Source organism: Serinus canaria, chromosome 1 (genome assembly GCF_022539315.1).
Source record: "Serinus canaria isolate serCan28SL12 chromosome 1, serCan2020, whole genome shotgun sequence".
In the NCBI taxonomy this organism is placed as follows: Eukaryota; Metazoa; Chordata; class Aves; order Passeriformes; family Fringillidae; genus Serinus; species Serinus canaria.
The window spans coordinates 105,910,636-105,938,476 of record NC_066313.1 but is presented as its reverse complement, the minus strand read 5'-3'; the positions used below and the strand labels follow the sequence as shown (position 1 = coordinate 105,938,476).

At 41.3% G+C, this 27,841-nt stretch overlaps 1 protein-coding gene across 1 annotated transcript; it reads right to left on the bottom strand.

Annotated features, from left to right (window-relative positions):
* Window positions 1-5,372: 5,372 nt before the first annotated feature.
* LOC103815785 (cytochrome b-245 heavy chain) lies at window positions 5,373-26,093 on the bottom strand. The gene is made up of 13 exons (XM_009089630.4): window positions 25,999-26,093; window positions 23,519-23,614; window positions 22,003-22,113; window positions 18,779-18,863; window positions 17,306-17,451; window positions 16,305-16,495; window positions 12,645-12,774; window positions 11,647-11,739; window positions 10,069-10,322; window positions 9,624-9,786; window positions 8,658-8,804; window positions 7,377-7,501; window positions 5,373-6,667 (listed from the first exon to the last, which is right to left on the bottom strand). Exons 1-13 carry the CDS (start codon window positions 26,041-26,043, stop codon window positions 6,541-6,543), a joined length of 1,713 nt encoding a protein of 570 aa, XP_009087878.1. The 5' UTR covers window positions 26,044-26,093; the 3' UTR covers window positions 5,373-6,540.
* Window positions 26,094-27,841: the final 1,748 nt, after the last annotated feature.

The window sequence follows — 27,841 nt, the reverse complement described above, 5'->3', positions numbered from 1 at the left end:
CTAAATAAGGAGGGAACATCTGTTACTTCTAAAGGGGAAGTGGCATCTTAATGGGTTACAGCTCAGTCTTTGCAAATGACTTGAAAGTGACAAGGGGGCTTTCATAATTTTCTTGGGTTTGGGGCTGGTTTCTGTTGCTTACATAAATGCAAGTGTGTCTGGTACATTTTCCTAGCAGTCAGTTGCCTGTATCTATCACCCTCTGACTCATCTGAGAAATGCAGATTTTTCATGCAGTGTGAACAGTTGGGGGATGCTGGTTTTTCCAGCCAGTCTCAGAAGCTCAGACTCATACAGAGCCTGACATCATGTCAGCCACAGCCTGGGCTGCATCAACAGCACCGTGGGCAGCAGGTGGGGGAGGGGATTCTGCCCCTCTGCTCTGCAGTGCTGAAACCCCACCTGCAGTGCTGAGTCCAGCACAGGGGGTTCCAGCATGGGAAGGACATCACAGAATTCACAGAATTCACAGAATCACTGGGTTGGAAGAGACCTTCAAGATCGAGCCCAACCCAGCCCTAACACCTCAACTAAACCCTGGCACCCAGTGCCACATCCAGGCTTTTTTAAAAACATCCAGGGATGGTGACTCTACCACCTCCCCAGGCAGACCATTCCAGAACTTTATCACTCTTTCTGTAAAAAGCTTTTCCCTAATATTTCCCCTATATTTCCCTTAGCACAGCTGTAGACTGTCACCTCTGGTTCTGTCAGTGCTGCCTGGAGAAAGGGAGGTTTTAGAGCATTAAGCACTTGCAGAGGGCAGCAGTGCATAAAGGGCTTTAATAGGATATTGTCTTTTTACAGGCTACAAACCAGGAACGGTGGGAAATGCTGTAAATACACGGATCTATTGGCTTTGTACTGCAATGCTCAGGCCAACACTCACATCACTGTGGTTACACAGGAGGAGAGCTTGGGGGGTTCAGAGTGTTTGCTTGGGGAAAAGCTGCTGGAATGCCCCAGGCACTGGTGTGAGGCTACACAACAAACCTGCAGTCCCCAGACAGTCAGTTTATTCAGTGTGATGGCTTTTACAGTGGTACCAGCTGATCATGCAACAGATTCCTGCAAATACAGGCAGTGGGACATTCATTAAATTACCAACAACAATGACTAACATGATGCAAGATTCCCTGGCTAAGTTTGCAGCACAGACTCAGCTGCCTGCCTCAGAGGATGTGAAATGGCAGGGAAGTGGCTCCTTTCCAGATGCAGCAACAACTGTAGCACAGACTATAATCTTCAGAGGTTTCCTATAAAGTGAATACCAGCTATACTGGGACACTGAGCATCAGTTAGTCCTCTGTAAGCAGAATTTCACTGCAGCTCGTGTTGCTGTCCTGTAGAAGCTGATTTTGTCATAATTTCTCCTGGCTTGTAGCCATAGGTCTTTGCTATCAAGTCCTTAATTTATTCATGTGAGATGAACAAGAGTGATGGACAGTGATCCACATTAACTTAACCATTTGCAGCCCTATTAGAGTGTTGCATGAATTGCTAACAGTTGTTGAGAGAACTTTCATCATTTTGAGTCAGAAGATGGCTGCTCACAACCTACACAGTTCTTTTTCTGTCTCCTCAGGGGAATTTACTTTAGAAACTGTTTCTCACAGTTGATTTGCAGTCTTTGCTGATTATTTCCTTTCTGCTGTCTGAGCAAGGGTAAGGTTTCAGAGGGCTTGAGTGAATTCACCACCTGAAGAGAGGCTTGAGCTAGCCCTGGTTGCCTCAGATTAAAGGGAAGTATGAGAAAAAAGCAGAGGGTGAAAAAACCTCAGCAGCAATTGCCTTCATTAACTGTTCATGGGAACTAGTACAGCCTTGGGCTGTCCTGCAGGGATATTCACTTATGCCCTGGCTCCATGTAGAAAACCCTTTGGTCTATAGAGGAAAGAAGCCTGTGATATGAAATTGGACAATTTCTGTGCCAAAATGCCCTGCTATTTACACTGGTACTGACAGCTACATTTTGGTCTGTTAACTGCAAGGAGATCACAGCAGTTGCCTTGTTCCAGCTCTTCCCTATGCCATTTCTGCACCCAGGAAAATTCCACCTGAGTTTTATGAGTGTTCTCCATCATTCAGAGAGAGTCTTACAGAGTCACAGTGCAGATCTCAGACCTTTGCAGGGCCCAGTCTAACTCACAGCAGTGTAAAAAGACAAAACGAACACAGGGAGTATCTACACTGCAAAAATGGCTTGGCCAAACATGTCTCTGCAATTTGTTTGTTCTGAAGGTCAAAAAACCTAGGCTGAATGGTATTTGCATATTTTCGGACCCTAAACCCAGCTGACCTACAAGTATAAAACAAAATCAACAAAAGAGTTACTTGCAGGACATTTTGCTTTATAGATTTCTTCAAGAATAGGAAAACATTTCTTCCAAGGGAGATAAATGGTCTGATTCTCCCTCCACTGTCCTTCTTTCCTATTTCCTCCAGCTATGATAATTATTTGCTAGGTGACTCAGCATTTTGGGGGCAGTGAGGTGGTTTTTTTGGCCATGTCCCTCATTTCTGACCAATGAAAATTAAGTATAGGTCAAATGCAAGGCTTTTTTTTACAGCATAAATGTACAAAAAATGACTCACACATGCTAAAAAATCTAGAATAGAGCAGCTCATAAATTTCTTTCACTTTAGTATTTAACATTAAAATCATTAAGCAGAAGGAGAAAATATTATTGGAGAGGTCCAAAACAGTCTGATTTGTCAATCCAGGGTTGGCTACTGCCCTGGTCTGTTTGTAGTGACAGGGGGGTTTCAGCAGAACCATGTTTTGTGAGATAAGCACTGCAATGGTTGGAGCTGGGGTGAAGCCCTCACGCCTCTCCCGGAGCTTGCATTGGGGCACAAACACTCAAAACATTGGCAAAAACATGGTGGGAACTGGAGATTGAGAGGAAATTTTCAGAATTTTGAAGAAGGAAGGAATGAGAAGTGAAGCTGGGGCAGCAGCAATTGGTAGAAGAAATGGACAGCGAGAAATCAGTGGCAGCACTCTGGGCAGAAGGTTTGCCAGGCAGAGGAATACCAGAGGAGAGGGAGGGAATGGGGCTGCAGAGGTGCAGAATGGGACTGGAAAGCATTTGGAATCTTTCAGTGAGTCTTTCAACAATTTTCCACTCCACTGTGATTAGTTTTGCTGTTAGTCTGGGCTGGTTTGTGTGTGGTGAATATAAATGAGAGCAGTAGTTGTTAAGGTCTGCACCAAATGCAAAACTGAATGTCTGGTTCATGACAAGCAACTGCTCTGCCTTGTGCCTGTGCCACTAATGCTGTTTCACACAGTCAGGCTTGAGGAACATGATCCTGCCATCATTTACAACTGTAGCACCTTAATACCTGCTCCTAAATTCCTTTGAGCATACATAACTATGTGTTCAGACACTTGGCTCTGCATTCTACAAGAAACTCATTGAGACATTAAAATAGATAAGCAGTCAACATTAACTTGCTAAGAGCATTCCAAAATAGAGCAGGATCCTCAGAAAAAGTGCCATATTGAGACTTGAACATTTTTGTTTGTTTGTTCAAAAATACCTTGTATTTCACAGGCAGCTTTTTTTGTTAGTTTTTGTTTCTTTCCATTTATAATTTTGTTTAACCCACCATCTGAGAACTGAAAGGCAGAAAATCCCCACCCAGCAGGGAAAGTCTTACAAGACTTTGAAGAGAAAGACCTATTTTGCAGCTGGGGTGGTTTCCCACCCTGATGGTGAACAACAGGCACAGCAGCACTTATTTTGTAGCCTGAAACTTAGGAAAACTTGGATTTCATTTGCTCATATTTACATTTGGCAAGTAGGGAGCAGAGAAGAAAGTGGGGGTAGATGAGACCCCCACTTTCATATCAAATTCTTGCTTGAATACATCTTCTGAGCATGGCCCAGTTCCTGTCCTCTCCTTCCAGTTCCCAAAGAAAAGGTGAGGCCAGTGGGAGCCAGAGCTGCCCAGAGGGTCACAGCCTTTAAATGTAAGGCCAACTACAGTGGATTGGAGAGTGAGGATATTGAGGACTTAACTAAGTGAATTTTGAATTTAACTCCTAATTGCTTCCATTAGTTGAAACAATTATTTTAATAATCCAACAACTGGCTTTTCTTGCCCTCAGCAGAACATTTGTCATTTGAGTAGGTAAATTTTTGGCACTGAAGCAGAGATCAGACTTCAGTAATGTAATCACACTTTGTAATACACAGAAGGAAGAATTTTTTAGCCAGAGGCCCAGGCAATAGCAATGGTCAAATTGCAAGCAGTGGCATTTGGCCACATAAAATGAGTGCAAAAAAACTTACCTGTAGCCCAGGACTCAAACTAGTTTTTTTCTTATATTTGTATTTCACTGCTATTTATTTCACTCTGGTATCCTAGGCCTAAGAAAATATTCATATTCAGACCATGACTGATTGTGCATGGCTTGCTATTTTAGCAGGATCAATATAACTTACTTTTGAAAAAAACTGAGAAACTCTCACTTATTTTTCATATGTTTTATGAAGACAATGATTTATTAATAAACACACTATTTCTGGGTTCAAGTTGACAAGCCCTGGCACAAGTGTGCAGCTGGTCAGGAAACGTCACTGCAACTAACTGAATAAGGAAAGATCCCTGATGTTTTAAGAACAAACATGTCAATGTATAGAAAATTAATAGTGAATTAAAATACACCCATCCAAGACTCTACTTATGATAAATATGCTGTCTCCATGTGACCCCTTGCAATTCCTCTTTGCCCACTTTATAAGATTATAAAAGCCTGATCACATTTCCATTAAAATCAAGGGCAAATATTTCAGTGCTCCTTGCTCAGGATGAGACCCTTATTACATTTTAGTAGCAATATTTATTCCACATAAGAAGTTTCTTTGGCTATACTTATGTTCTGTTATGATTCAATAGATGTTTCTGTTATGATTCAATAGATGTGTTTCAGACAGAATTATATGGATTTGAATATGGCTCTTCTGAGGGAAAGAACTGGAAAATTCCCCACCAAGAGTTGATCTTTGCCAACATTTGTTGTTAACTGATATTAATAAATAGGAACTGTCTTTTTGAAGTGGCACTCAGAGCCTGAATAACATTTTAAAATGCTGTAAAGGGAGAACACATATCCTGTCTGGCAAGCTGAGGTGTAAAATATGCTACATGCAACCAGATGGCTGCACAAAGCTGTCTGAATTTGCAGAAGGAGACCACAGCTTTCTTCTGTGGCTGCAGGAACCTGCCAGGAAGGTCTTGTGCTGAGCAGGAGCTACTGCAGGGCTTGGCTGTGGAGTTTAAAAGTCACAAAGCAGACAACTGGGATGAATGGAAGACATTGTATACAAAACTGTGGCTTTATCAAATGTTTTTGCACTTGCTTTTTCTTTTTTCTTTTTTTTTTTTTTCCTATGCTGCTTGCTTTAATAGTTTTTTTTTTCCTCTCTTGCCAGTATTAAAAGTTTTGGTTCCCTTTTTTTGTTTAAGAACCTGCTGCCTTTTTTGTTTAAGAACCTGGTTCTTTGTTTAAGAACCCTGTGCACACAGGGGTACTGGGCTGTGTATGGGAGTCTTGTGCACATCAGAAACTTTACCCACAGCTATTCCAAAACTGTGAATGAAGTCACCATTGCTTTCTCAAAGCCAGTTTCACCTCAAAGAGGAATAGTTGAGCAATAGGGCCAAAGGCACTGCTTGCATCTAAGGTGCTTCAGAAAGTACCCATTAAACCATTCAGCAACAGCTTTTGTCAGCCTTGAGCAGCAGAAATGGCAGTCCTGGAAACACAGAACCTCCTCTTGTGTGGCTCCCTGCACCGTGAGCCTGAAGATGTGAAAGTGAGGGTGTCCAAAGCAGCAGTGACTCACACACCAGGTGTGGGACTTGAATCTGTCCTTGTCACCCCTCTGCGGCTGGGCTGGTTCTCAGAAGCACAGGTGGTTCCTTTTCAGTTCTTCACTCTCCTGAGGAGAAGCAGCTTCTTTTCAGCTGCATCTGTTCTCTCTTGGAGAGGATGTTTAAGGCTTATGTTGGAAGCCTGGAAGGTGTTGGTGTACTTGGAGGTTTCCTCTTTCAGGAACTAACTTTCCCAGCCACCCTTTTCCAACTCCCCTTGTCCCAGGGACCGGCTGCAGCCAGGATTAGCTGCCTCCTAATAGCAAGCATTATGCTAGAATGCTTCATTGTTTAATGGCACTGAGCTTTATGGGTGTGAATTGGCTCCCAAAAGCAAATGACAGCCTCCTCTCTTCAGCTGTCCTGGCAAATAATAGGAGGATAAAGGCAGTTAATTGAGGGGAAATCCCCTCACACAGACTAAGAAAACAGATTTCTATTAAATAGCCAGCACACAGAGGGCAATGAAAACTTCCCTAAGATAAAACTTGACCCTTTTATTCTACCACAGAGCCAAAACCATTCCCAAGAAGCAGAGGGACCTGCGTTAGTGTAGCTGAAATTTAGAAGCTGTGCTGTCCTTCCCAGACTCCAAACAGGAAAACAGATTCAGTCTTCAGACTTTGCTTTTAATGACTCCCACTTGCTTCAGAATTAGAAATTTTCTTTGTTAAAAATGAAGTGTACTCCTCGTGGATCAGCTTCTGAGTTGCTGATGCTCTGCTTGTTGAGTGTGTCAGCCAAGCCCTCAGGGCCACAGAGAAAAACACCTATTCTGGAGCTGTCAAGAAAATGAAAATATGGTCAGAAATTGGTGTGGAGCAGCGGGATATTCTCCATGTAAATCATTTTTATGTTCTATAGATGCAAGGGTTTTCCCAATTACATGGAAATTATCTGGACATCTATCCCCTAAACCTCATAACCCCTTCAAACTTATTGCTGCTTCTAAAACAAATGCTGGGCTAAATCTCAGCTCAGCCTTAGTCAGTGAAGACAGGTTTATTGACCTCACTGAATCAAAGAAATGGAGATTCAAAGAGCTTATGGCACAAATTCTTGAGGGGAGCTATTCTGGTTTTTTTTCCTGCAAATTTTGGGTGGTTAGCTAAAGGTCATCCATATTCAGGTTTGGTTTCTAGAGGTAGAAAGTGTTTTTGGAGGTGTTTAGACACCACCTGATACTCCTACTTACTTCAGCTGGAAGGATAGGGTTAGTTTTTTCCTAAATCTTCTGCTAGTTATTAGACAATTCAAGAAGTATCTTGTGAAAAAGGAATTACTTTTAAAAACCTGTAGGTCAAAATAATTTGTTCAAAATCATAGATCATGTCCATGGCTGAAAAAAGAAGAGAAAATATCTGGAGATAGGTAGGGTAAAAAAATGCTCTTGAAACTTGATCAGCCAAAGGAACAAGACTGTGCTGTATGGTGTGTATGGCCATTGAAAGAAGGAAGTCCACAGACACCATAAATTTGCAAAGGTTTACCCAGGATGCTTCCCTGCAATCGTTTTGAACTCATTTTCCCAGTTAGGCCTTCCATACAAGGTTTTCTGTTTCAGTCCTGTAATCACATCTTTCTCTTCTTCATGATGCACTGCAAAGTGAGTGGCCTGTGGGAAATGAAAGACAAGGGACAGATAAATACAGAAGCATTGTGGTCTGGTTAAAAAATAATAATAATGTCAATACTGATGGAATTATTTCCCTAATGAGATTATGGAATTTATGGTGTTTTGTAAGGAAAGCTAAGATGGAAAAAGTCCTGACTATCAAGGGTTAAAGCTAAGAGTTAAAGCTAAGAAACATTGAATGCAGCAATTAATTGTATGGTTTTTTTCAAATAACAGGTTTAGTCTAAGAACACTAACATAGGAAATTATGCAAATTTAAAAAATCCTTTCCCTTCAAATACAATAGCATGACTCCCTTGACCATAATGAAATCCTGCCTGTTTGTTCTCTGGAAGGTTTGATCCATATGAGGAGGTCTTGCCTGTGTAATTTCCAGCTAGACCAGCTAAGGCAAGAAAAGCAAGGAAGAGAAGATGTGGTTAAAGGCATAAGCTCAGGCCTTTCAGAGTTCTGTAGCCCTTTTATATGAGACAAAAAAAGTTCCAGGTAACTCTATCCCCAAGGAAAAAAAATGTGGGACTTTTCTTCTTTCTCTTTTTTTGATGCTGCACATGTGCTAACTTCCTTGCTGCTGCCCTCCCTGCGTACCTAGCTGAGCTACAGCACTTTGGGCACATGGTGAGTTTTGCAATGGTGAGATAAATGTGATATAAAGCATCACTGAAAGTAACAGTGAAGGCCTTTCCTGACTCAATCCCACATTCTCAAGTGTCTGCTCCTTTGCATCCCCACAGCAACCTACCAGCACAGGACCAGAGAACTCAAGAGTACTGAAACAAATATGCTGCTATGGTTCAAGCTTTGTGCATTGGCTCCCCTGGTTCCCAAAGCTCTTGGTTACATGTTTGAGGCAGCATCAGCTGTTTTAGAGACTTGTTCATGGTCAGCTGAGGCTGCTCCTGAGAACAAAGCCTGCTTCCCACAGAGCACAGCCAGAGGAAACCAGAAGGGAAATCAGTGCACATGAACAGCTGATCCCATGTAACTTCTGATGGATAACACCTGTCTGCACTCAAAACCTCTGGGAGCCAGATGGATGCCCAGGATGAAAGACCATTTGAATAGTTAGGAGAACAAATTTTCTAACATCAACCTCAGTTTTATGGCAGTGATATTCCCCCCACTGTGTGGTTACCTGAGTTTCATCCCAGCCTGTAAGGTAGATGTTATAGCTCAGAAATTCTGCATTGTTCCTCTCCTGCATTTGAGCTTCCAGAGATTGCAAGAGGTCAGCAAACCATTCAAAGGCATGAGTGTCCCTGCAAAGCCAGTAAAAATAAATCTGGAAGAGACAAGGATGAGCTGTCAGGGGACACAGGTACTTATGTTTCCCAGGTTTATGTCTGCTGACAGAGAGAGGATTATAGAGTTCTGGTAAAAAATGTCCTGAACACTTCAGTAGATGGGTAGGATGGTATTGAAGCTATTCAGGAATTTCGATGCTGAGAGGGTTCTAAAGCTGAATGACTGACTGCAAGAACAAGGAAGTATCTTCCTGTTTCTCTTCCACATTTTTAATTCACAATGTTTCCCCACTTATCTCCTTGTAAAACAGTTTCTTAGGACATAAATAAATAATTTAGAGGTGAACTCTGTCTGCTGACAGGCAAGATAAAGTAGGTAAAAAAACCAGTTCTGTTCTCTGAATATGACCATAACTGCAAAGTGTGACCCCTCACCTCTGCACAGGGAATTTCCAGGGGCAGGAGGGGGCAGGAGGATGCTTCCATTGCTCTTCTACTTATGAAAAGCCTTTCTCTTTGGGCTGGGGGAAGGAATGCAACATTTGCCCAAGCTGTATTAGTTTCTTGAACTTTATGTTCCTCCAGCAGATGAAGACCATTTCCACTGCAACTGGAAATCCCCAGGGCCACAGTCAGGATTAGCACGTGTGATTTGGCTTTTAGGCTATTTCTCCTTTCATTATATTTTTGCTTTAGATCCTCCTGTTTTCCTCCTGCTAACCTTGGGAGGCAACTGAACTCTTCCTTCTTTTAGGACTCATGCTTGCCTGGAGCCAGATCACCTTTGCTGTGGCTGCTTTGATTTGGGCACTTGGCCCTTGAACAGTTACAGGGGTCTGGGAAAGAGGACACAATACCTTCTTGAGCTTTAGGTTGGTGGCATCATGGCAGTATTTGTACCAGACAGACTTGAGGACAGATGCAAAGGGGGTGACCCCTATTCCAGCTCCAACCAGCATCACAGTTTCATAACTGAACACGTCCTCACTTGCTGTTCCAAAGGGGCCATCCACAGCTATCCTGGAATTGAAAGTATGGTTACTAAATCAGTAGTGAATATTTTTTAACACCATTTAAAATGACTGTTTAAAGGTATTTGTCTGCTAGAATGCATATTTGGACTGAATACTAGTCAGCAACAGGAGAGGTGGAGTTGATAGAAGAAACTGTAAAGAGGCACCTAAGACCCACATCTGTGTCACCATTCAATGTTTGTATCACCGGTGCCATCAAATTGCTTGAGCAATATTTAAACTGCCATAGGTGTTTTTTGACTTTATCTTGGAGACTCTTTGTACATACTTGGGCATCTTCCATGCCTCCTGGAATTCTTGTTTATCACAGCCACAGGCATTGAACAAGCCCTCTGTCCAGTCTCCTACGATACGAACGTGAATGCTGAAGTAATCCTCTTCTGGAGCAGAAGTCAGTGTAAATGGATGCCATTCCAGTTTGGACACTGCTGGACATTTGACAAAAATGTACTGTCCAACCTCCATCTTGAAGCCTTTTTTCATCATCTGGAGCTCAATTGTTTTGAAGGGATGAATGACCACCTACAGAAGGGCAATGGGAAAAATAAGGAAAAGCAAATGTCTGTCTTCACTGATCACTGATGTATCTCACGGATGTATTTACATCCACCATCACTGGCATTATCCTCTGCTATGAGAGCAAGGAAAGCAGGTGAAACTTTCTTCCCAGCAGAACTGAGAGTGGGCAACAGCACCTAATAAGCAGATGAAAGCCTGCAGAGGATGCTGATGTTTTGCTTGAAGTATTTTCTACCACCACACTTGCAGCCACTCCAAAGGGGACAGGCCAGGCTGGCACATCTTGTAACACATCACCAGATCTGTGTTAATTCCAGATCAACCTTGCCCAGTGGCACAGAGCACAGAGTTAATGGGCCTGACTGTAAATATAGGGGCAAAACCACAGGGCTATCCTACAGATAGTGGATAGGCAGTACCTCAGGAAGTGGATGTTTTCTTGTTTTAGTTGGGTGGAACCTTGGCAATTCTTTAGAAACAATATTCTAGAAGTAAAACCAGTAATTCTGTCACTCTAATTTTTAATCCTAAAATTGTCTACCAAAATTATTTTCATTTTTCAAAAGAGATTTGCAAGAGGGAGAATCAAGTCTCTGTCTGTTAATTTAGGTATTAACTATGGTGTTTAGGATGGTGAAGGAAATTTTCTGCCAACAGGGCACAAAACAGACACCATAGAAATATAGTGCAGAAGTGGCTCACAGGATATTTTGATACAATTACCAAAAAGCACACAAATATTTAGGAGCCTTCCAATGTGTCAGCATCATTATGGAGCACAGCAGAAACACCTAATGTCACCCCCAAACCATGCTGTGATTTGAACAGGGTGTGTCCTCTGGATGCAGCACAGTGCCACATGATGGAATTACACTGGGAAAGGCCAGGATGGTTTTCATAAGTTTGAGCTTAGTTCTGTGCTAATTCAGCTGTCAGAATTTCGGGATCAGTGTGAATATCTCTGCAACACACCATGGGAATGGGAGCTCAACCTTAGGTTCAGATACACAAAATAAACTTGTGTTCAGGGGTCATTTGTTCTGTGTCTTAAATTAGTCTCAAGTCTATGGAATTTCTGTACTGTGGAATTTTTTCACCCAATACAAAGAAAATTTCTTTCCTAAGATTCAATCCTGTGCCTTAGCTACCTTCCTCCTCTTGCTCACTTTTAGGGGCTACATTTGGATGTCAGATGTTGGCATCACGACAGCAGTCAGAACATTCATTGCCCTGATAACCTGGGTATGTAGAAGCCTCTGCCTTTGCAGCACCATTTGGAGGAGAAAGTGATGCTCTGCCTGGTGTTAAGTGCAGCATCAGCACTCACCTTTGTGATAACAACCTTCTGCTGGGACCTCCAAAACCGCACCAGCCGCTCACACAGGTACAGGAACATGGGACCTACCACCCACTTCCACGTCTGCAGGCAGAAGAAAAGTCAGATGATGAAGATGACAGAGTCATAGAAAGGTTGGGGTTGGAAGAGATCTTAGCCATCGTCTAGTTCCAACCCCCCTGCTGTGGACAGGGACACTTCCCACTAGATGAGATGGCAACTTAGATCAAATCAAATCCTGGAAATTCTGTAAGCAGAGGTGAAGTTCATCTAATCTGTGTTCTTTATTAACCAGAATTATTAGGGAATCCTTAAGATATATGACAGCTTCAAAGTTTTGGTCAGAGGGGGAATTTCTTTCTCTGTTGAGTGCTGCAGCTGGCTTTTTAGTTTCTACTATAGTTACAGCAAGGTGTTTTCCTGCAAGTAATTTTGTCTCTGTCTAAAAAAGAATGTAACAAAGTGAAATGTGGTATTAAGGTATTACTGACTCAGGTCTGTATTACTGTAGGAAAAGATGTGGTTTCTGTTAACAGATCACTCTGAAATGTGAAAGAAAAAACAGCCTGGTTAGTCAATAAAAGCTGAAGTTTCAAATTCACATTTCCAGGGGTGTTATTTTCTTGCTAATGATCATTAGTCCATTAATAATGTTAAACTATTTATTATGAGAATTATAGCACTTTCTAGATATCCCCAGGAGCCATTATTTTTCAGTTTACATTTTGGATAAAAAGTTCTCCAATACCAATTGCTCTTTTGCTTTGTCTGTCAGCTGTGATTACTTTACAGCACACTGGAAGTGTGTAGTCTGTCTGGAGTCCACTTCTGCTTACAACCCACTGTGCCCAAATCTCTTGCTTCATGCAAAGGAAGCTGCCACTGAAGAGTGCTGAGGGTTATATGGCTGGTTTTCTATGCAACTTAAGAGAAAATAGAAAACTCTAAACATTTCCAATTGGATTTACATACAAGCCATCTGTTCTTACCATAGGAGGATTCCCTGAAAACTGGGGGATTGGGCAAGCCTCACTATTGCCCCAGAGAGTGAAGTTCTTGTAGCAAATCTCTGGGTTGTGCTCAGCCAGGCTTTCAGCTGTCTGTCCCCGTACAATACGACTGGAAAAAAGTAAAGATCATGAAGGCAATGAAATGAAAATGAAAGTATCTGTTCCTCATTGTTATTCTATTTATGTACTACCCTGTTTATATGGAGTTGTCAATTTCTGCACTGCTGCTTTGGTACAGATTTACTGCTCTACTCTCCCCACAAAGTTACCATTAAAGAAAAAAAAATAAGGAGGGAAGTTTGTGGGATAAAATCCTGATTTCAAGTTTAGGTGAGGAACTGAGAGTTATGTCCATTACCACTTCCAGGATGTGGTCACAATTAGAAAGCTTCATTCTTTTCTAAGTTATCCTATCTTTTTAGTTCAATTAAAAAATAAAACAACTGACCAAAAAACAAAACAAAAACAAAAACAAACAAAAAACCAAAACCTGGAATGGGTAAGTAATCAATTTACTACTGACCACTACAGAGATTATTTCTGCTGTTTATTTTAGAAATTTGGAGATCCCTTTCCAAAATATTCTTCCTTTGGCTCTTCCTCTCCCTCTAATGCTCTGGAGCAGCTGTTCAAGTGCTATGAATGAATACAGATGCTTTTGACTCAAGCAGCAATTGCAGCTATAGCAGCTTGCATCAGCCAATTATCTGGCCTCAATTTTCTTGCTTGGTTGTTTTTTTGTTTAGTTGTTTGTTGTTTGTTTAAATATAAAGAATCCTAACTGATCCAGTACAGCTGTATTTCCAGTAGCAGAACTGGTGCAGAGAGGTAATTTCAGTTTCAAGGGGCAAAAGTCTATTCTTTTTCACTATTTCCTGCCTCTGTCTGGAGTTCTGCCAAACTCAGGATCTTAGTAGAAAAGTTCAGATTAAGATCTGCTGAATTTTCCCTGGAAACAGTCTGCTTCTGATCAGGCTGGTCAGTTTTATACCAATGTGATTCTTTGATATCATCTCCCCATAACTTCTCTTTCTGCTTTTCTAACTCAGTGTCTGTGAACTAGACAACATTTCTGGTATTTCAAAGAACCCCATGGTATCTAAGCCATATGCATGTCTAGCTTTGTGGGACAGATTTTTTCAGAGGATTATTACAGAACCTCTGCACAGGGTTGAGAGACACGATATTGCTCATAAATATTACTAATGAACCTCTTCTTCATTAAATGTTTGATTAATATCCTGTCTGAAAAATAAAGGGAAGCAGTGACAGTGTCCCAGCAACATCACGAGGTGCAATTTGCAATTTGCAGGAACATCAGCTATTGCACTTCACTTCCCCACTAAAGACAAGGGGTTCAGCTGAGCCACCTCTGGGATCAGTTATGGGAACAGGAGGAGCCCATTTCCTCCACTGCTCCCCCACTGCTTAAGGGAAAGGGGGCCTGAGGGTTTTTGCCTTGCTCTATGCTCTGTTCAAGGTTTGACAGTGTCAGTACCCTGTATAAGAGCAAAAATCTTTATTTCCCCTTATCAGTCAGTGCTCTTTCTAGTACTGTAATTAAGCTTTCAGCAGTTTAGACTTATAGCTACTTCTTTTTTGGCTGAAGGTTTTCCTTTAGCTCCAAAAGAGTGAACTGCATCTCTGTACCCTCTCCTCTTTACATTTACTGTGTTGGGAAATTTGGGACATTTGTCTGTGACACAGAGCTCAAAAACATCAGTGTTTCAAAAGGCTGTAACAGCTTGTAACAGACAAGAATTATTGTAGAGTCAGAGAACTAAATCAGAGAATGGCTTGGGTTGGAAGGGACCTTAAAGATCATCCAGTTCCAACCCCCCTGCCATGGGCAGGGACAACTTTCACTGGACCTCAGAGTCCATTCCAGCCTGGCCTTGAACAATTGCTGGGATGGGGCAGCCACAGATTATCTGGACAACCCATGCCAGTGCCTCAACACCCTCACAGTAAAGAATTTCTCCCTAACATCTGATCTAAACCTACTCTCAGTTTGAAGCCATTCCCCCTTGTCTGTCACTCTGTGCTCCTGTAAAGTCTCTCTCCATCTTCCTTGAATCTGCCCCTTTGATGCTATCAATAACCTTTGACTCAGCTTTTCTGTATTTACAAGGATGTGTGTTTGTAGAGATTAATGAGAATATGTGTGACAGCCTTCTGACCCCTGACATAAAATGGCATTTATGTCTCCTCCTAGCATGTTGCTTTGAGACTGTCAGCTCATACTCATTCCATGACATCCATCTTTGCACACTTGAGATGCCTTCCATGAATGTAACAAGCCCATCTTCTATTTTCTCTGAACTCAAGATGTCATTATTACCTTGAAGGCCAAATAAGTGAGGTCACTGAGTTCACAGCTGGGAAGCATCCTTCCCTCTACGGATGAGAATATTCCTATTTATATCTGCTTCCAAAGGATAGCTGAACTTCACTGACAACCACTGCTGCCCAGACTCTTGCCTTTTCATTCCAGTACAATTAAGATGGTGGGAGTACAGTGAACACTGAAGTAAATAAAACTTCAACTTTTATAAAATATATACTCTCCACTGACCTCTGGAAAGGGCAATGCTTGCTTTCTGATAGCATTGTGTAGTAATTACTGGCAAGTTTGGACATTGTGTCAGTAACTATGCAATGTTTGCTGCAGAAAACATGAACCACTTGTTTTTTTCCTCCCACAAGTTTTGCTCAAACCCTTTCTTTGTTATGAAAGTTGGAATGAACAAATATGCTGGGGGTGATTCCCATCTGCCTTCTATTTTTATTCTTCCTGTTTTACTTTGATTTCTGTCTTTTTAATGGCACTAATGGACTGTAAGGAAGTGGTTTTGAATAGTCATTTTTGCTGGGCATTTTTAAAGCACACTTTCTATTGCATGTAGGACTTCCTTTAAAATGGGCAATGTAGTGTAATTATGAACTATTTAAATGTAGCTTGGATACTTGAGTCTTTTTTCTTTATTCACCCATTCTTTGGTTTTATAAAATGGTTCTAAAGTTCATTTTTCTAAGTGCTAAAATTGTGTTTGTGTAGTGTTTCATTAGGCTTTTCAGCTCTTTCAGAAGAAGATATGAAATGAAGCAACAGCAGAAAAAGAGGTTTGGCATTTGAAAGGTAGAAAACTTTACAAATGCCTATTTCTAAGTTGAAACAGCTAAAAATCTATTCTTAAATGCTGCTGATATTACATCCAAGCCTGAAACATAAATCTATATTACTGTAGCCTTCATTATCCAATAAAATTCTAGATTCTATGTAGTTTTTATACTGAGATCTCCTTACATGAATGTGTGTGATGCAATTCCTTTTAGGAGAGGAAGGAAAATTAACAATTAAAACCAGAAACCTTGGAAAAGTGTTTTGCAATTAAGATATCAGAAGAATTTGAGTGATAGTGAGCTGAAGAATGCCAAAGTCACATAAAACCTGTGTGAGGACAGCTTGTTGCAAGTATCAGTGAGAGGTTCTTGACTCTCAGAGCCTCTACTGGCCCCTCACTGCCATCAAAACCAGCTGCTGCTCAGTGTCAAAAGTCCCCAAACTCATGTGTGAAGGGGGCTTTAAATAAAGATTCAGCAGTTACCAGGTATTTTGTGATAAGTGCAAGTACTCACCCAGCACCATGGATGACAAGGCCAATAAAGAAGATGACAAAGAGATGGTGGGTGTACCAAAATACTTCAAAATATGACCTCCGGATGGTTTTGGTGGATGAGGTGATGATGAGGATGAGGGCCAGTGTGATGACAACCCCAGTGATGCCAGCCAAGTATGTGAAAGCCACATAGAGACCCCCAATGGGATTCTGTGAAACAATTGCACACCTTGCTCTAAGGAAGGGGTTGCACCAAAGCAGAGCCAGTTGAACCATCCCTCACCAAACCCATTACTTTGTCATAAGTCCTTAAGTCATCTGATTGCAAAATCCCTGTTCATTTTTGTTGCACTGCACATTTACCTTTATTAAGGTAATTGGAAGTAGAGAGAATGCTTTTTCTATGAATTAACATACCCAACATGGTTTCTTACTCTGCCATGGCTCAGCAGGACTGCTCTGGGGAAGGTGAATACGTTTGCACAGCTCTGGTGTTCAGAGCTGGAGTCCTACATCCATATTTTGGGAGCTAAATGAAAACTCTCCTTTCCTCTGGTGTTGCACAGCTGTGGGACTCATAACTCATGCAGAGTTTGGATGCTCAGTGCTCTTCTGAGAAGTAGGGGAGTACTTTCTTTTCTTTTTCCCCACTGAACAGAGCTTAAACCACCCAGTTTCAAGAAAGGTGCACAGAAGAAGACTTGAAGACTTTGTCTCCAAGACTTCTTCTGTGCACCTTTCTGAGAGCCATGTCTAAGTCAGAACACTGATGTGTTCTGGATGTGTTTTTACATAATGTTTTAAAACTACTTTGAAAACTTCAGGTGAAAAAGTTTGAAGTACTACTTTAAACACAGCAACGATATTACTGGCAAACATAGAGAAATGAATTCTACAAGGTTTTTCTGCCAGATGGCCCAAACCCAGACTGTGGACACCAACAGGCACTCTGCTCAAATTCTTTTACATGATCACGGACACAAATGCAATGATGACCCTTTGGAGTCTGGTGTCACTTACAGCAATGGTTTGCCTGAAGAAGTTGACATAGCTTTCCTTTGGTTTGTCTCCAAGGCCAGACAGCACAGCTGCCAGGGTGCCTTTCTCTTCAACACGGGCTTGCACACTCCACTCCACGTTGAACAAGTGTGCAATGGTGTGAATTGCTAGGAGTGACAGGAGAGGAATAATCAGCATTGACCACAAGTACTTGGTGGTTTGGGGTAACATCTGAAACTTTGTCACATTTGTCAACTGCTGCTTAAGGGCTCTGCTGCTCTTGCCATCTTCATCACAATTGCAGATCACTGATGTGTTTTACTATTAAAATTTTACCACCTGAATTTTGCAGGTTTTGGGTGAGGGAGGGAAAGAAGTAATGGGAAATTAATAATATATTTTTGTTCAACAAAGGCTCTCACTAATTCAAGCACCCTAACAAACGGGATACTGAAACATGGAATGGCCTAAACTATTTGTTAGGTGTCACCGACATGTTTTATGAAAAATCCTTCTTTAGGATTTTTCCTCTCCTGAGAAGCTGAGAGGCCTCAGGAACAAACTGTAAACAATTCTTATCTGCTGCTGTGGAATGCAACAGAGAAAATCTCTGATTGGCCTCCTCATGCTGTTTGCAATTAAGAGCCAATCACAGATCACCTGTCCAGCTGGTCTCAGTCTGAGAAGACTTGTTTTCAGATTCCTATTTTATTCTTAGCTTAGCATTGTAGTGAAATCCTTCTCTCTATTCTTTTAGTATAGTTTTTATATATTATCTATCATATAATAATAAATCAAGCCTCCTGATACATGGAGTCAACTGTCTCGTCTCTTCCCTCATCCTGGAACCCCTGAGAATGAGGTAACAGTTAGGATCATCCTTATCCAGGACTTCTGTAAAAGAGCCAATAACTGAATCTGGATTTATTTGGGGTCACATTTGTTAGTGCTGCTTTGTTCTGTAGTTTTGCTAATAATCATTAGTAATATTCTCACTGGACTGAATGCATCCAAAAACCTAAACCAGCTGAGATGTTCACATGAATTCCACTACATGTTTTTGTAGGGTAGAATTGTACAATGCTTTTCAAAATTTGAACCACCTCCTATAAGCAGATACTTATTTATCTTCAAAACAGGTCCAAGCTTTTTATATCCTTTTTTAAAAAGAATCTCTCTTGTTTGTTTTAGATGGCAGATAAGAAGTAAATCTAAACAAGAATTAAATCCAGTGTATCCGGTTCTCAGGACATTGCTAAACTCCCTTTATTAAACTATCATAAATAGCTCTGACAGTTCAAAATAAAGGTATCTTTCTTATCTTTTGCTCTCTGACAGTTGGCACATATCTGGAAACTGATTTCAGCCTTGGCACACACTGACTCCTTTAATGAAATCAGGTCTCTGCCCATATCCTTAAGAACCTGAATGCCACCTGGATTCAAGTTAAAATACACAAGAAAGCAACAAACAAAGAAACATTAGAGCACCAACCAGTGTGAAGGGCAATCATCCAGGCCACCATTTTGTGGAAGGTGAGGTTTCTGTCCAGCTGTCGCCTGATACGGGTAGAGCAGCACTTTGGGGAGAAAGAAAAAGATATTTGAAGACTATTTTTGTTGTCTCCGCACACTTTTTAAAGGCAGGGACAAAACCAGAAGCCCTGAGCACGTTGGTGGCATTGCTAGGAAAAATTTAGAATTCCAGAATATAGACAAAAATATTTCCCCCTGTCTTTCAGAAAACAGGAATTCCAGATTGTGTTTTAACACATCCCCCTGAAACAAAGTATTTGATAAGGAGAAACAAATTAACATCCAGTGTGACAATGGAATACATCTTGTCTGTTTTAAATTGTACATTATAAACAAAATGAGGGATCACAGTCTGCCATGGCAGAGTGACTGCTCTGGTAGCACCAGGATCCTATTGTCGTTCACAATCTAGAAACAAGCTGCAGACTTTGGGTGAACTGTCTCAGGGAGCTCCCACCCCAAATCACGTCAATGAACTCTGCTCAGTCACTGGGAGTTTCCCTAAAAGTCCCTGTCAAGCTGACATTTGCTGTCTCCACACAGTAGAAGGCATGACTGTCATGTGCTGTATGTTTGCATTGTGTTTGCTGGCCGGATAGGGGAACAAAACACTGTGCAAACTACCACAAGCATTTCCTCACAAGAGGCAAACACTCTGGGGCTGCCACAATCACTTCAGACTACAATAACAACCAGGAGAAATTTGGCCTTTTTGTATCACCTATATTGAGAAACAATAAAAAAATATTGTAGAATAAAATGTAGCCAAGTGAGGCGGTGCTTGACACCCTCGCAAACAGCACTTGATCTAAGAAGTGAAAGCCAAGCAGTGGCAGAGGGCTCCAGCTGTCTTCAGTCATGTGGGACATTAACAACAGTGAATTCAGCAATGATGGACATGCAAAAAAGCTATATTTTCAATTAAATCCAAATAACTTGGTGATTTCTGGGTGGCAGGATGGAGAGGGCAAGACTTTTCAGTACTCTCCCTTTGAACACTGTGTTTGAACAATTCTCTCCTCTTCTTGACCCCAGTGACATTGCTGTTGGGAAGGCCACTTCTCTTCCAATAAGTTATTTGACATTTAAATGATTTTTCTTATAGACCCTCACAGTTGTTACCTGCAGAGCATAGCTAATGAGAGACAGCAGCACAACAAGAAGCAAGAATAGCTGTCCCCTTGTGCTAAGGCCACCACAGCACTGCCCCTGCCAGTGGGTTTTTGCTTAAGATCTAAAATTACATCCTTCCTGAGGTGTAGCTTTACTGCAAAAAAGCAACTGGAGCTAAACAAACACCAGCTGTCTAAGAGTCCTGCTCTATACCCCTCCCTGCCCTCCTTGCTCACCCTCAGAGCCCTTTGCTTCCTCATTCCCAGCCATCAGCAGGAGAGCCTGCTGCCAGCAGGAATGGCACTGTGTCTCCCTGCCTGGGACTCACTTTTATCTGGGTGTAGCCTGAGTGACTCTGCCACAGTGCCCAAGGCACAAGGACTGACTCTGTAGTGTGAGGACAAAGAGGGATGTTTCCCAAGCCCTTGGTTAGAAAAGTTAGGTTATGCATGCTAGGAGAGGAGCACAAAGTCCCAGCTGGAAAACAATTCTCAACACCCAGAATCAGGTTTTGGCCTTCCAGTAGTCTCCATATGTATCCCCAGCTCTTTCACTGCTTTGAGCTCAGAAGACCTCTGCTCAGCTTGTTTTCACCTGAGCAATCTCAAAAATGCCTTATACAATCATTGGCTCGTCATTATTTTCCAGTTGGATTCACCCACAGCAGCATTAATTCTTTCCAAATTTATGTTCATTATTGACTTCTGCTGCCAGGGGACTCAGCCTTGGATTTGGCTTATACTTGCTGGTCTGCCTGAGGAATAACAACTTTAACCCTACAGCTTTATTTACTATCCTTTCTCCTTTTACATGAATGGAGGGGGTGGCTGGCTGTTTTGTAGCCTCTCAAGATCTGAAGGAGTACAGGAAAAGACTGAAAACCTGGCATGTGTTTCCAATTTTATATTCCTAAATGTTATTGTTTAGAAAGGCTAGAGCACTGGACTTGCTCACAAATGTAATTAAAGAGTTTAATGTGGCAGGAACATCTCATTTATTCAGCCACCCTTATTGTGAGGATGTATGATGTACTTCTATGTACTAGATGGAAGTACAGCCTATTTTGTCTTCTGGTTATTTTCTTATTGCTTCATATCCCACTTTCTTCCCTTATGAAGGACTGTTGAAACACTGCATCTATTTTATCACTTCCTCTTCTGCTCTGCCTTTCCAGCCCCTGCAGGCTGTCTCATTTGCATTAAGAAATTTAGACTGGGTTTAGAGATGAAAAACAACTTCTGGGAACTGGTTTTGTTCACCCTGTTTATGTTAAAAGTGTCCAGAAAGAAAGGAAGAATCTTTATACATTTGGAAGGACAATTCATGAACTTGAGGAGCATATTGCTTTTTCACTGGACATTGGCCTGCATTGTCTGCATTATTTCTGCTGTAATAGCCAGAAATCAAGATTTTGGCAGTGTGGTAGAGTCAGTACTATCATAGGAAGCCCCTCCAGCTGTCACTTAGGATAAGTTGTCCTTTCCTTAGTGTCACTCCTCAGTTCTATGTATAACATTTGTATTTGGGAGCTCAAAAAAGTCAAAAGTCATGTGAACTATTTCATCTGAGATGGAAATGCAATTCAGACAAGATAGAATGTAATTTATGAGCCAGCTGAAAAAAAGTCCCATACTGAAAGTCCATAAAAGACTACAATTACCTTAAGGACTGAGCATGACAAGACAGACAGGGGCTAATATTTCTCTCTCTGAGTGGGTGTAGCATCAGTGACAAACAGTGCATGTGTGTGAGCATCAACAGCCTCTGCCAGCCAAAAGAGGGACTTTGCATCCAGGGCAGGACCATGCCCAGGAGGCAGCTGAAAAGGGAGGACTCAAAGGAGATTATTTCAAAGCTAAACCCTTAACAGAGCTCTAGATACCCCATGGGCATTAGACCTCAGTCTTGCTCATAGCCAAACTCCAGGCTTATCTGCTTCTCATAAAAGGACATCCTCAAAATACAGTAGATTTGGGGAACTTGGGCACCGTTTCTTGGTATACTTGCAAGTCTGTTTAGGTATGAAAGATAAAATCTTTCATAGATTTTGAAATTCTTTCTTCATCTTACCGCACTTGATCCTCTGAGGAAGGAGAGCAGGTTTCGACACACTGGCAGCAGAATCAGCATGCAATTGAAATTCAGGCAGGCTGCAGGGGCCCTTGCAAGAGCCAGAGCACGCTGTAATTAGAGAGATGCTGTTAGTAATTGCATTACCTAAGACATTATCCAGGGCATGGACAGGCACAGATTTCATTTATGTATTATATCATAACTGGTAAGAGTGTGAGATCTAGAGTTCACATTTACACCATGAATATTCAATGGAATCATGCTCTGGTCATGGCAGAAACACTTGTGCAGGCAGAACACACTCCTGCAGACAGACAGACACCTCCTGTTCTCAGTTTTGAATTAACATGGTTGTATAAAAAGGTCCCTGCCACGTTTGGCATTCAACAGTCAAACACAGGTGCAAATCTAAGCCATGAGTAGAATTTTCTGTCCCAAGGCTGTAAAGAATCTGTGGTTTCAGTTGGAGGGGTTAATGGACAGCTTATAAGAGAAGTGGTTTAAGTTCTCTGTCAGTAAAGGAGTCTAGGGAAATTTGTTGCCTCAGCTTTTAGGAATCTGTTTTCTTAATGTTGGTCTTTACACCCTTAATTATTTAATATTTTTGATCTGTTTGAAATGAAGGAAAAATGACCATATTAATCAAAATGCAATGAAGGGAAGAAAAATTATGTTTGCTCTTCTTGCATGCATTGAGACCCTTTTAGGTTTTAGAGCACAGCTGTTTGGGTTTACACTGAACTCTCCTTATCCAAGCACAAGACTCTGTGACTCCAAAGGCAACTGCATCCTGATTGCAAAGGACAGGATTTAATCCACAGACCAGAAGCCATATGCAGAATGGGATTTCAGGCTTTGTAGAATTAAACCATGGCTTTGCAAACCTTCAGCAAAATGCTGTGCTCTGTAATCTGAAGCTTAGGCTGATTTTTATGCCTGTGATCGGGGTTTTAAAACATGTGAACAAATTCATTTTCCCTGTCAATTGTTCATGACCTGTGGTAGCTTTGGAAGCAAGTTTGTAGTAGGACACTCAATGATGCATTAACCAGTTGGATTACATGGAACAGCCCAGGATCCAGGATCACTTCACTACCTGGCTACCACTCTCACTCTTGATGAATATCTGAATGGTGATTGCTTTTCAGAGCCAATATCTTTATAAACTATTCATGCTCTGAAAAATAATTGCAAGGAAAAATGACTACATAACAGTTCAACGGCAATATTTTATTCATCTCTTGCTTAATAAAGTAGCCACAATTAATGCTTTATTTAATTACCAGGAGCATAATCATTAACTGAAGACATCTTTAGAATGGAATCTCTCTATTTTGTGCATCAGCTTTCTGTTCAGAAGCACTGAACATCTGCCTGCATTCAGTTATCTGCTTGCATGTGGCTTCTACACAAGCCTGCTACTCCAGCCACTAGATCCAGTTTGGATCAGCTAAAACTATTCAGAACTGCTGTGTGCTCTGTCTGTGCCAAAACAATAATGTCTTGTACTTACGCCAAGGAGCACTCTGGTGTAGAAGAATTTTGGTGGGACATCATACACAAGATAGTACCACCAAAAGAGGAAGACATTTAAGCCCAGCCACACGAGCTGAAAGAGAATTAAACAGGAAGCTTACAGTTTGTTGTTAGATATAATCCATCTGAATTTACACAGTTCAGATAACAGTCACTCCCCTGCACTCCTGTTTGCACAGAGAGTTGTACTGCAGGGTATAAAGTTTTCAGCAAGGGTGATAGAAAGCTTTCTGGTGTAAACAGGCTCTGATTTGTGAACACAGGGTGCAGGAGTGGCAATAGACCAAAACACAGCAATGTGCAGCTGAAATGGTTTTGTAGGTCAAGGAGTTTAGGCTTGGTTCTATCAGGATGGTCATATTACAATTGTTTAATTCTGAGTCCAGTTTAAATCTCTACCATTGAAGGCTAGGCACTCTTCCAAATGGCAGCTCCACAGGAGCATTAACCTATGTGAGAGGAAGACATGGGAGCTGTGACAAAGAAGCTTGAGATCTAAATTTAGATGGGCTAAATTACACCTAGGGCTGAATTCAAGAAGGTCTGAAATCAGCCAGCAAGGAATATTCAAAACAGGCCCTTTGGTAGCATGTAGACAACCCAAACCAGGCTTTGTAGCTGTACTCCAAAATTTTCTCACACACATCCTGAGGTGCATGTTATTTACTCAGGCAGCTACAAGTCCATCTGGCAAAAAAGATCATAATGAATCTGGATATTTGCCCTCCTGGAGCTGGCTGGCTGATTTCACATCCCATATTGAAACATATCTGTAGCACTGCACTCAGACTAAGTAGTTTTACTAAGTGGTGCAGGAAAACAGACAGAAAGTCTGAGAACTGGGAGAAGGCCCAGAAAAGGTGACATTACAGCTCCTCACCCCTCCTAACCCATATATTTTGCTAGTTCTTTGGCTCAAATAACACTGTAAAAAAAAACTGGGTTTATTTCAGATCACAAACATGTAAATAAATACTGGAAACGAAGGGATTTCCATCAGGATAAGGCAGTATGTAGGAAATCCCCAAGTCCTCATTAAAACACCAAGCTCATCTCAGGATTAAGTGCTTAGGACACTTATTACAAGTGACAGTGGCACACTCTGACAGTGTGTTTCTGTTTTGTTGAGGTACATCAGCAGGAATTGTGTCTGTCCTGTTTCTGCCGAGCACTGGACAGCCCTGTGCCTGCTCAGTGTGCAGGAAAGGTGGAGAGGCTAAAGCACAGCATTTGGGTAGGGTTTCCAGTGGTCTGTCCTTTTGGCTGATTTCTTTATGTCTCTTAATTTCCTTCCTTATTACCCTCACCCTGTTGTAGCTTTGAGGTTCAGAACCCAAATTCCTTATTAGAGCAAAATAAAGGCCTCTTACTTAATTCTTTTAATATTTCAGTTCTGGTGGGGGAAAAAAAAAAGGCAAAAAGAAAGCCAGAATTCACCTCTTGGCAGTTTCAACTTCCTCAAGTCACTGAAGGTGACAGCACACACAGTCACTCCCTTTCAAAGCACTGAAGTGCCACAGCTATGGGATTATGTTCCTAAATTACAAGGGCATACACAAGTACTGATTGCTCATAGCAGCAGAAATACTTCTTGGAATGAAGATGCTCACATTTCAGTCACCAAAATTCTACAAATCCTATGCTTTCTTTTTCTTCCTCTCAATATTTACATCTAGTAACAAAAGGTAGCCACAATACCTGAACTGTTCTTTTGGTTCAGGTATTTGAACAAAAAAACATTTTGGTTTTGTATATGTTTTTAATACATATATGTATATGTACATAATGTATGTATAGAGGCATACCTTTAGCCCTTGTATTACAATGTGAAGTAAAAAAACCCCACTAAAATACAAACTTAGTTTTCTCCAAGGAGGACTGCCCTGCCTACTCTTTAGCTCTTGTAAATGCCATGCAATTTTCCATACTTTTAAATCTTCCTCAGAATTATTTTAACCTACTTTCACAGCCCCTCTATGCAAACTGTAAACAAATTCAATTCAAATAGTAGTTGTCTTGATAAAAGATTCATGAATCTCTTCTCTCTTCTCCCTTGAATCTGACATTAATAAATATTTTATACCATCAAGACACTGTGCTTTCAGTTAGACACACTTCCGTTCATAAAAGTGCAAGAAAGGGTGATTGTTTTAATTGCTTTCTCTGTTGAAGTGCACGTAGTTAAGTGAGTGTTAAAGTCATGTGTTTTGCTCAACTGAAATATTTCTAACAAAGCAAAGTTAATACACAATCATTTCTCAGTTAACAATGAAGCCTACAGCAACTGAAATACTAGAGAGCTCCTTAAAAATAATTCCCTTGAAGCATTTCCCTGCACTTGCTGCCCCAGTTCCAGCACAATCAGGTGCATCTTTCCCTGGCACAGTGAGAACTGCTCAGCACAGCTTTCTGCAGAACTTTTCACTGGACACAAATGCCAACAAAAATTGTACTTACAACGACGAAGATGGACAGTCCTTCATTCTCCACCCAGTTCCCCATGGCTGCCTGAGATGTGTGTGCACAGCCCTGTTCTCTCTCTGACAGCCTCTGCGTCTTCTCTCATGAGGAAGTGAGAGCAGAAGGCTGCAGCACCCTGTTTCCTTTATCATTCATTTGGGAAATAAGTTAACCATTTAATCATGACCCCAGTTCTGTTTCAAATATGTTTCTACCATCTCTACATATAACATTTCATAACTCAAATACATATAAACTGTTGAAATGGACTTTTTCATTGTGATACAAAGGATAGAATAAATTATACAAGTAAATTATACAACTGGTCAGGTTTTCTGCTAAAAAATGTATTGCCACTTTATATAACTGAAGTGTAACATAGAAAGCACAGAAGAGTTATCTCTGCCCAGACCTGTCTCTTATTAATCACCTCAGGAGTGAGATGCAGTTCATGCTGATCTTTGTTGATAAATAATCACTATTTACTATTTCTCTTCCAGCAATTCAATGCCCACAGAAACTTCAAAGTGTAATCTTACATTCCTCTTGTCTGGTACATTCAAACCTCACTAAATTCCTTCCAAAATTCTTCTCTGTTCTGGCCAAAACTGAGAAGAAATGTCACTAGATAGGCTTTTTCCATGGTTTTGAGTCTCTCAGGATGGCCATTCCAAATGGATCACAGAATTACAGAATGATAGAATGCTTGGTTGGAAGGAACTTGAAAGATCATCTACTTCCAACCCCCTGCCATGGGCAGGAGAGGCCACCCATTAACTCAGGCTGCTCAGGGCCCCAGCCAAGCTGACCTTGGATGCTTTCAGGGATGGGGTAACACTTCCAGGGATGCTAGATGTCATCAGAGGGTCTGGTGCCCATATTTTTGTTTCTAGAAGTAGCCTCTGGAAGTTAAACAGTTGGAGTGGCTGGGAAGGAAAGGAGGGGGGCAGTTCTGATTTGTGAATGTCCATTCTTGCAGTGAAGACAAGCCTTCTCTCCTGACCAGGAATGGCAGTGTTCTCACTGCCTTTTTCTTCTCCCTAGCTCAGGGTAAGTTACTTGTGCCTTCTCCGGGGTGAGCCAGTGCAGCTCTCCAGGATGCTCTGAGCTTCAGCAGCTTTGCCTTGCCTGGAAGCTCCTCAGGCACCATAGGCCCTGAAACATGGATTTATTGGCTCAGGAGGTTTCTGGCAGGCCAAAAACACAGAAGGGGCTGATCTTGGATCAGTCACAACAGTTGCAAAGTCTGAGGTCCTTCTGACAGCCTGAACACAGACCATGAAACAGAGTTTATTTCAGCTGCCTTCAGCCTAACAATTATTAAATGTTGTAGCTGATCTCACTGCCTGAACTCAAAAGAAAGGGCAGAGGTGCTGGGCCCTTCCACAGCCGGTGAGTTCTGCTGCTCCCTGATGCCTCCGAGCTTTCTGTTATCTCTGAAAACAAAATAACAAGCACAACAAATTTGCCCATTGCTGCAGGTTACAAATTTGAGTAGAAATGGCACCAAAACCACCCACTCATCACCCCGATTTAATTCTGATTGTTTCACCTTCTAAATAAATGAAACATTTTTGCTGTTACAAAAACATGAATGTTTTCTACTTAGTACTTATTTGGAAAATGCATCCTGTACAAGAAAAAAACATGTTGTCCATTGTGTATTAATTATGTAGGAGTGTAAAACTGAAGTGTGGAAAAAATTAAATGCTATCTCATTCTGTTTATAAAATTTGTTTCAAGCTACTTGATTACACAAAGCATTTTTCATCCTTTTTTGTGCTCAAAAGTTCAGTCAACACTGATCCTTTTTCAGCATGACAGTATTGTAAAAGTATTC

Coding starts and splice junctions, on each gene's coding strand:
- LOC103815785 (XM_009089630.4), bottom strand. CDS start 26,043: ATGGGGAACTGGGTGGAGAATGAAGGACTGTCCATCTTCGTCGTT. Junction 18,864..22,002: donor TCCTCAGAGGATCAAGTGCG/GTAAGATGAAGA, acceptor TTCTCCCCAAAG/TGCTGCTCTACCCGTATCAG. Junction 11,740..12,644: donor TTTCAGGGAATCCTCCTATG/GTAAGAACAGAT, acceptor TTCTGCCTGCAG/ACGTGGAAGTGGGTGGTAGG.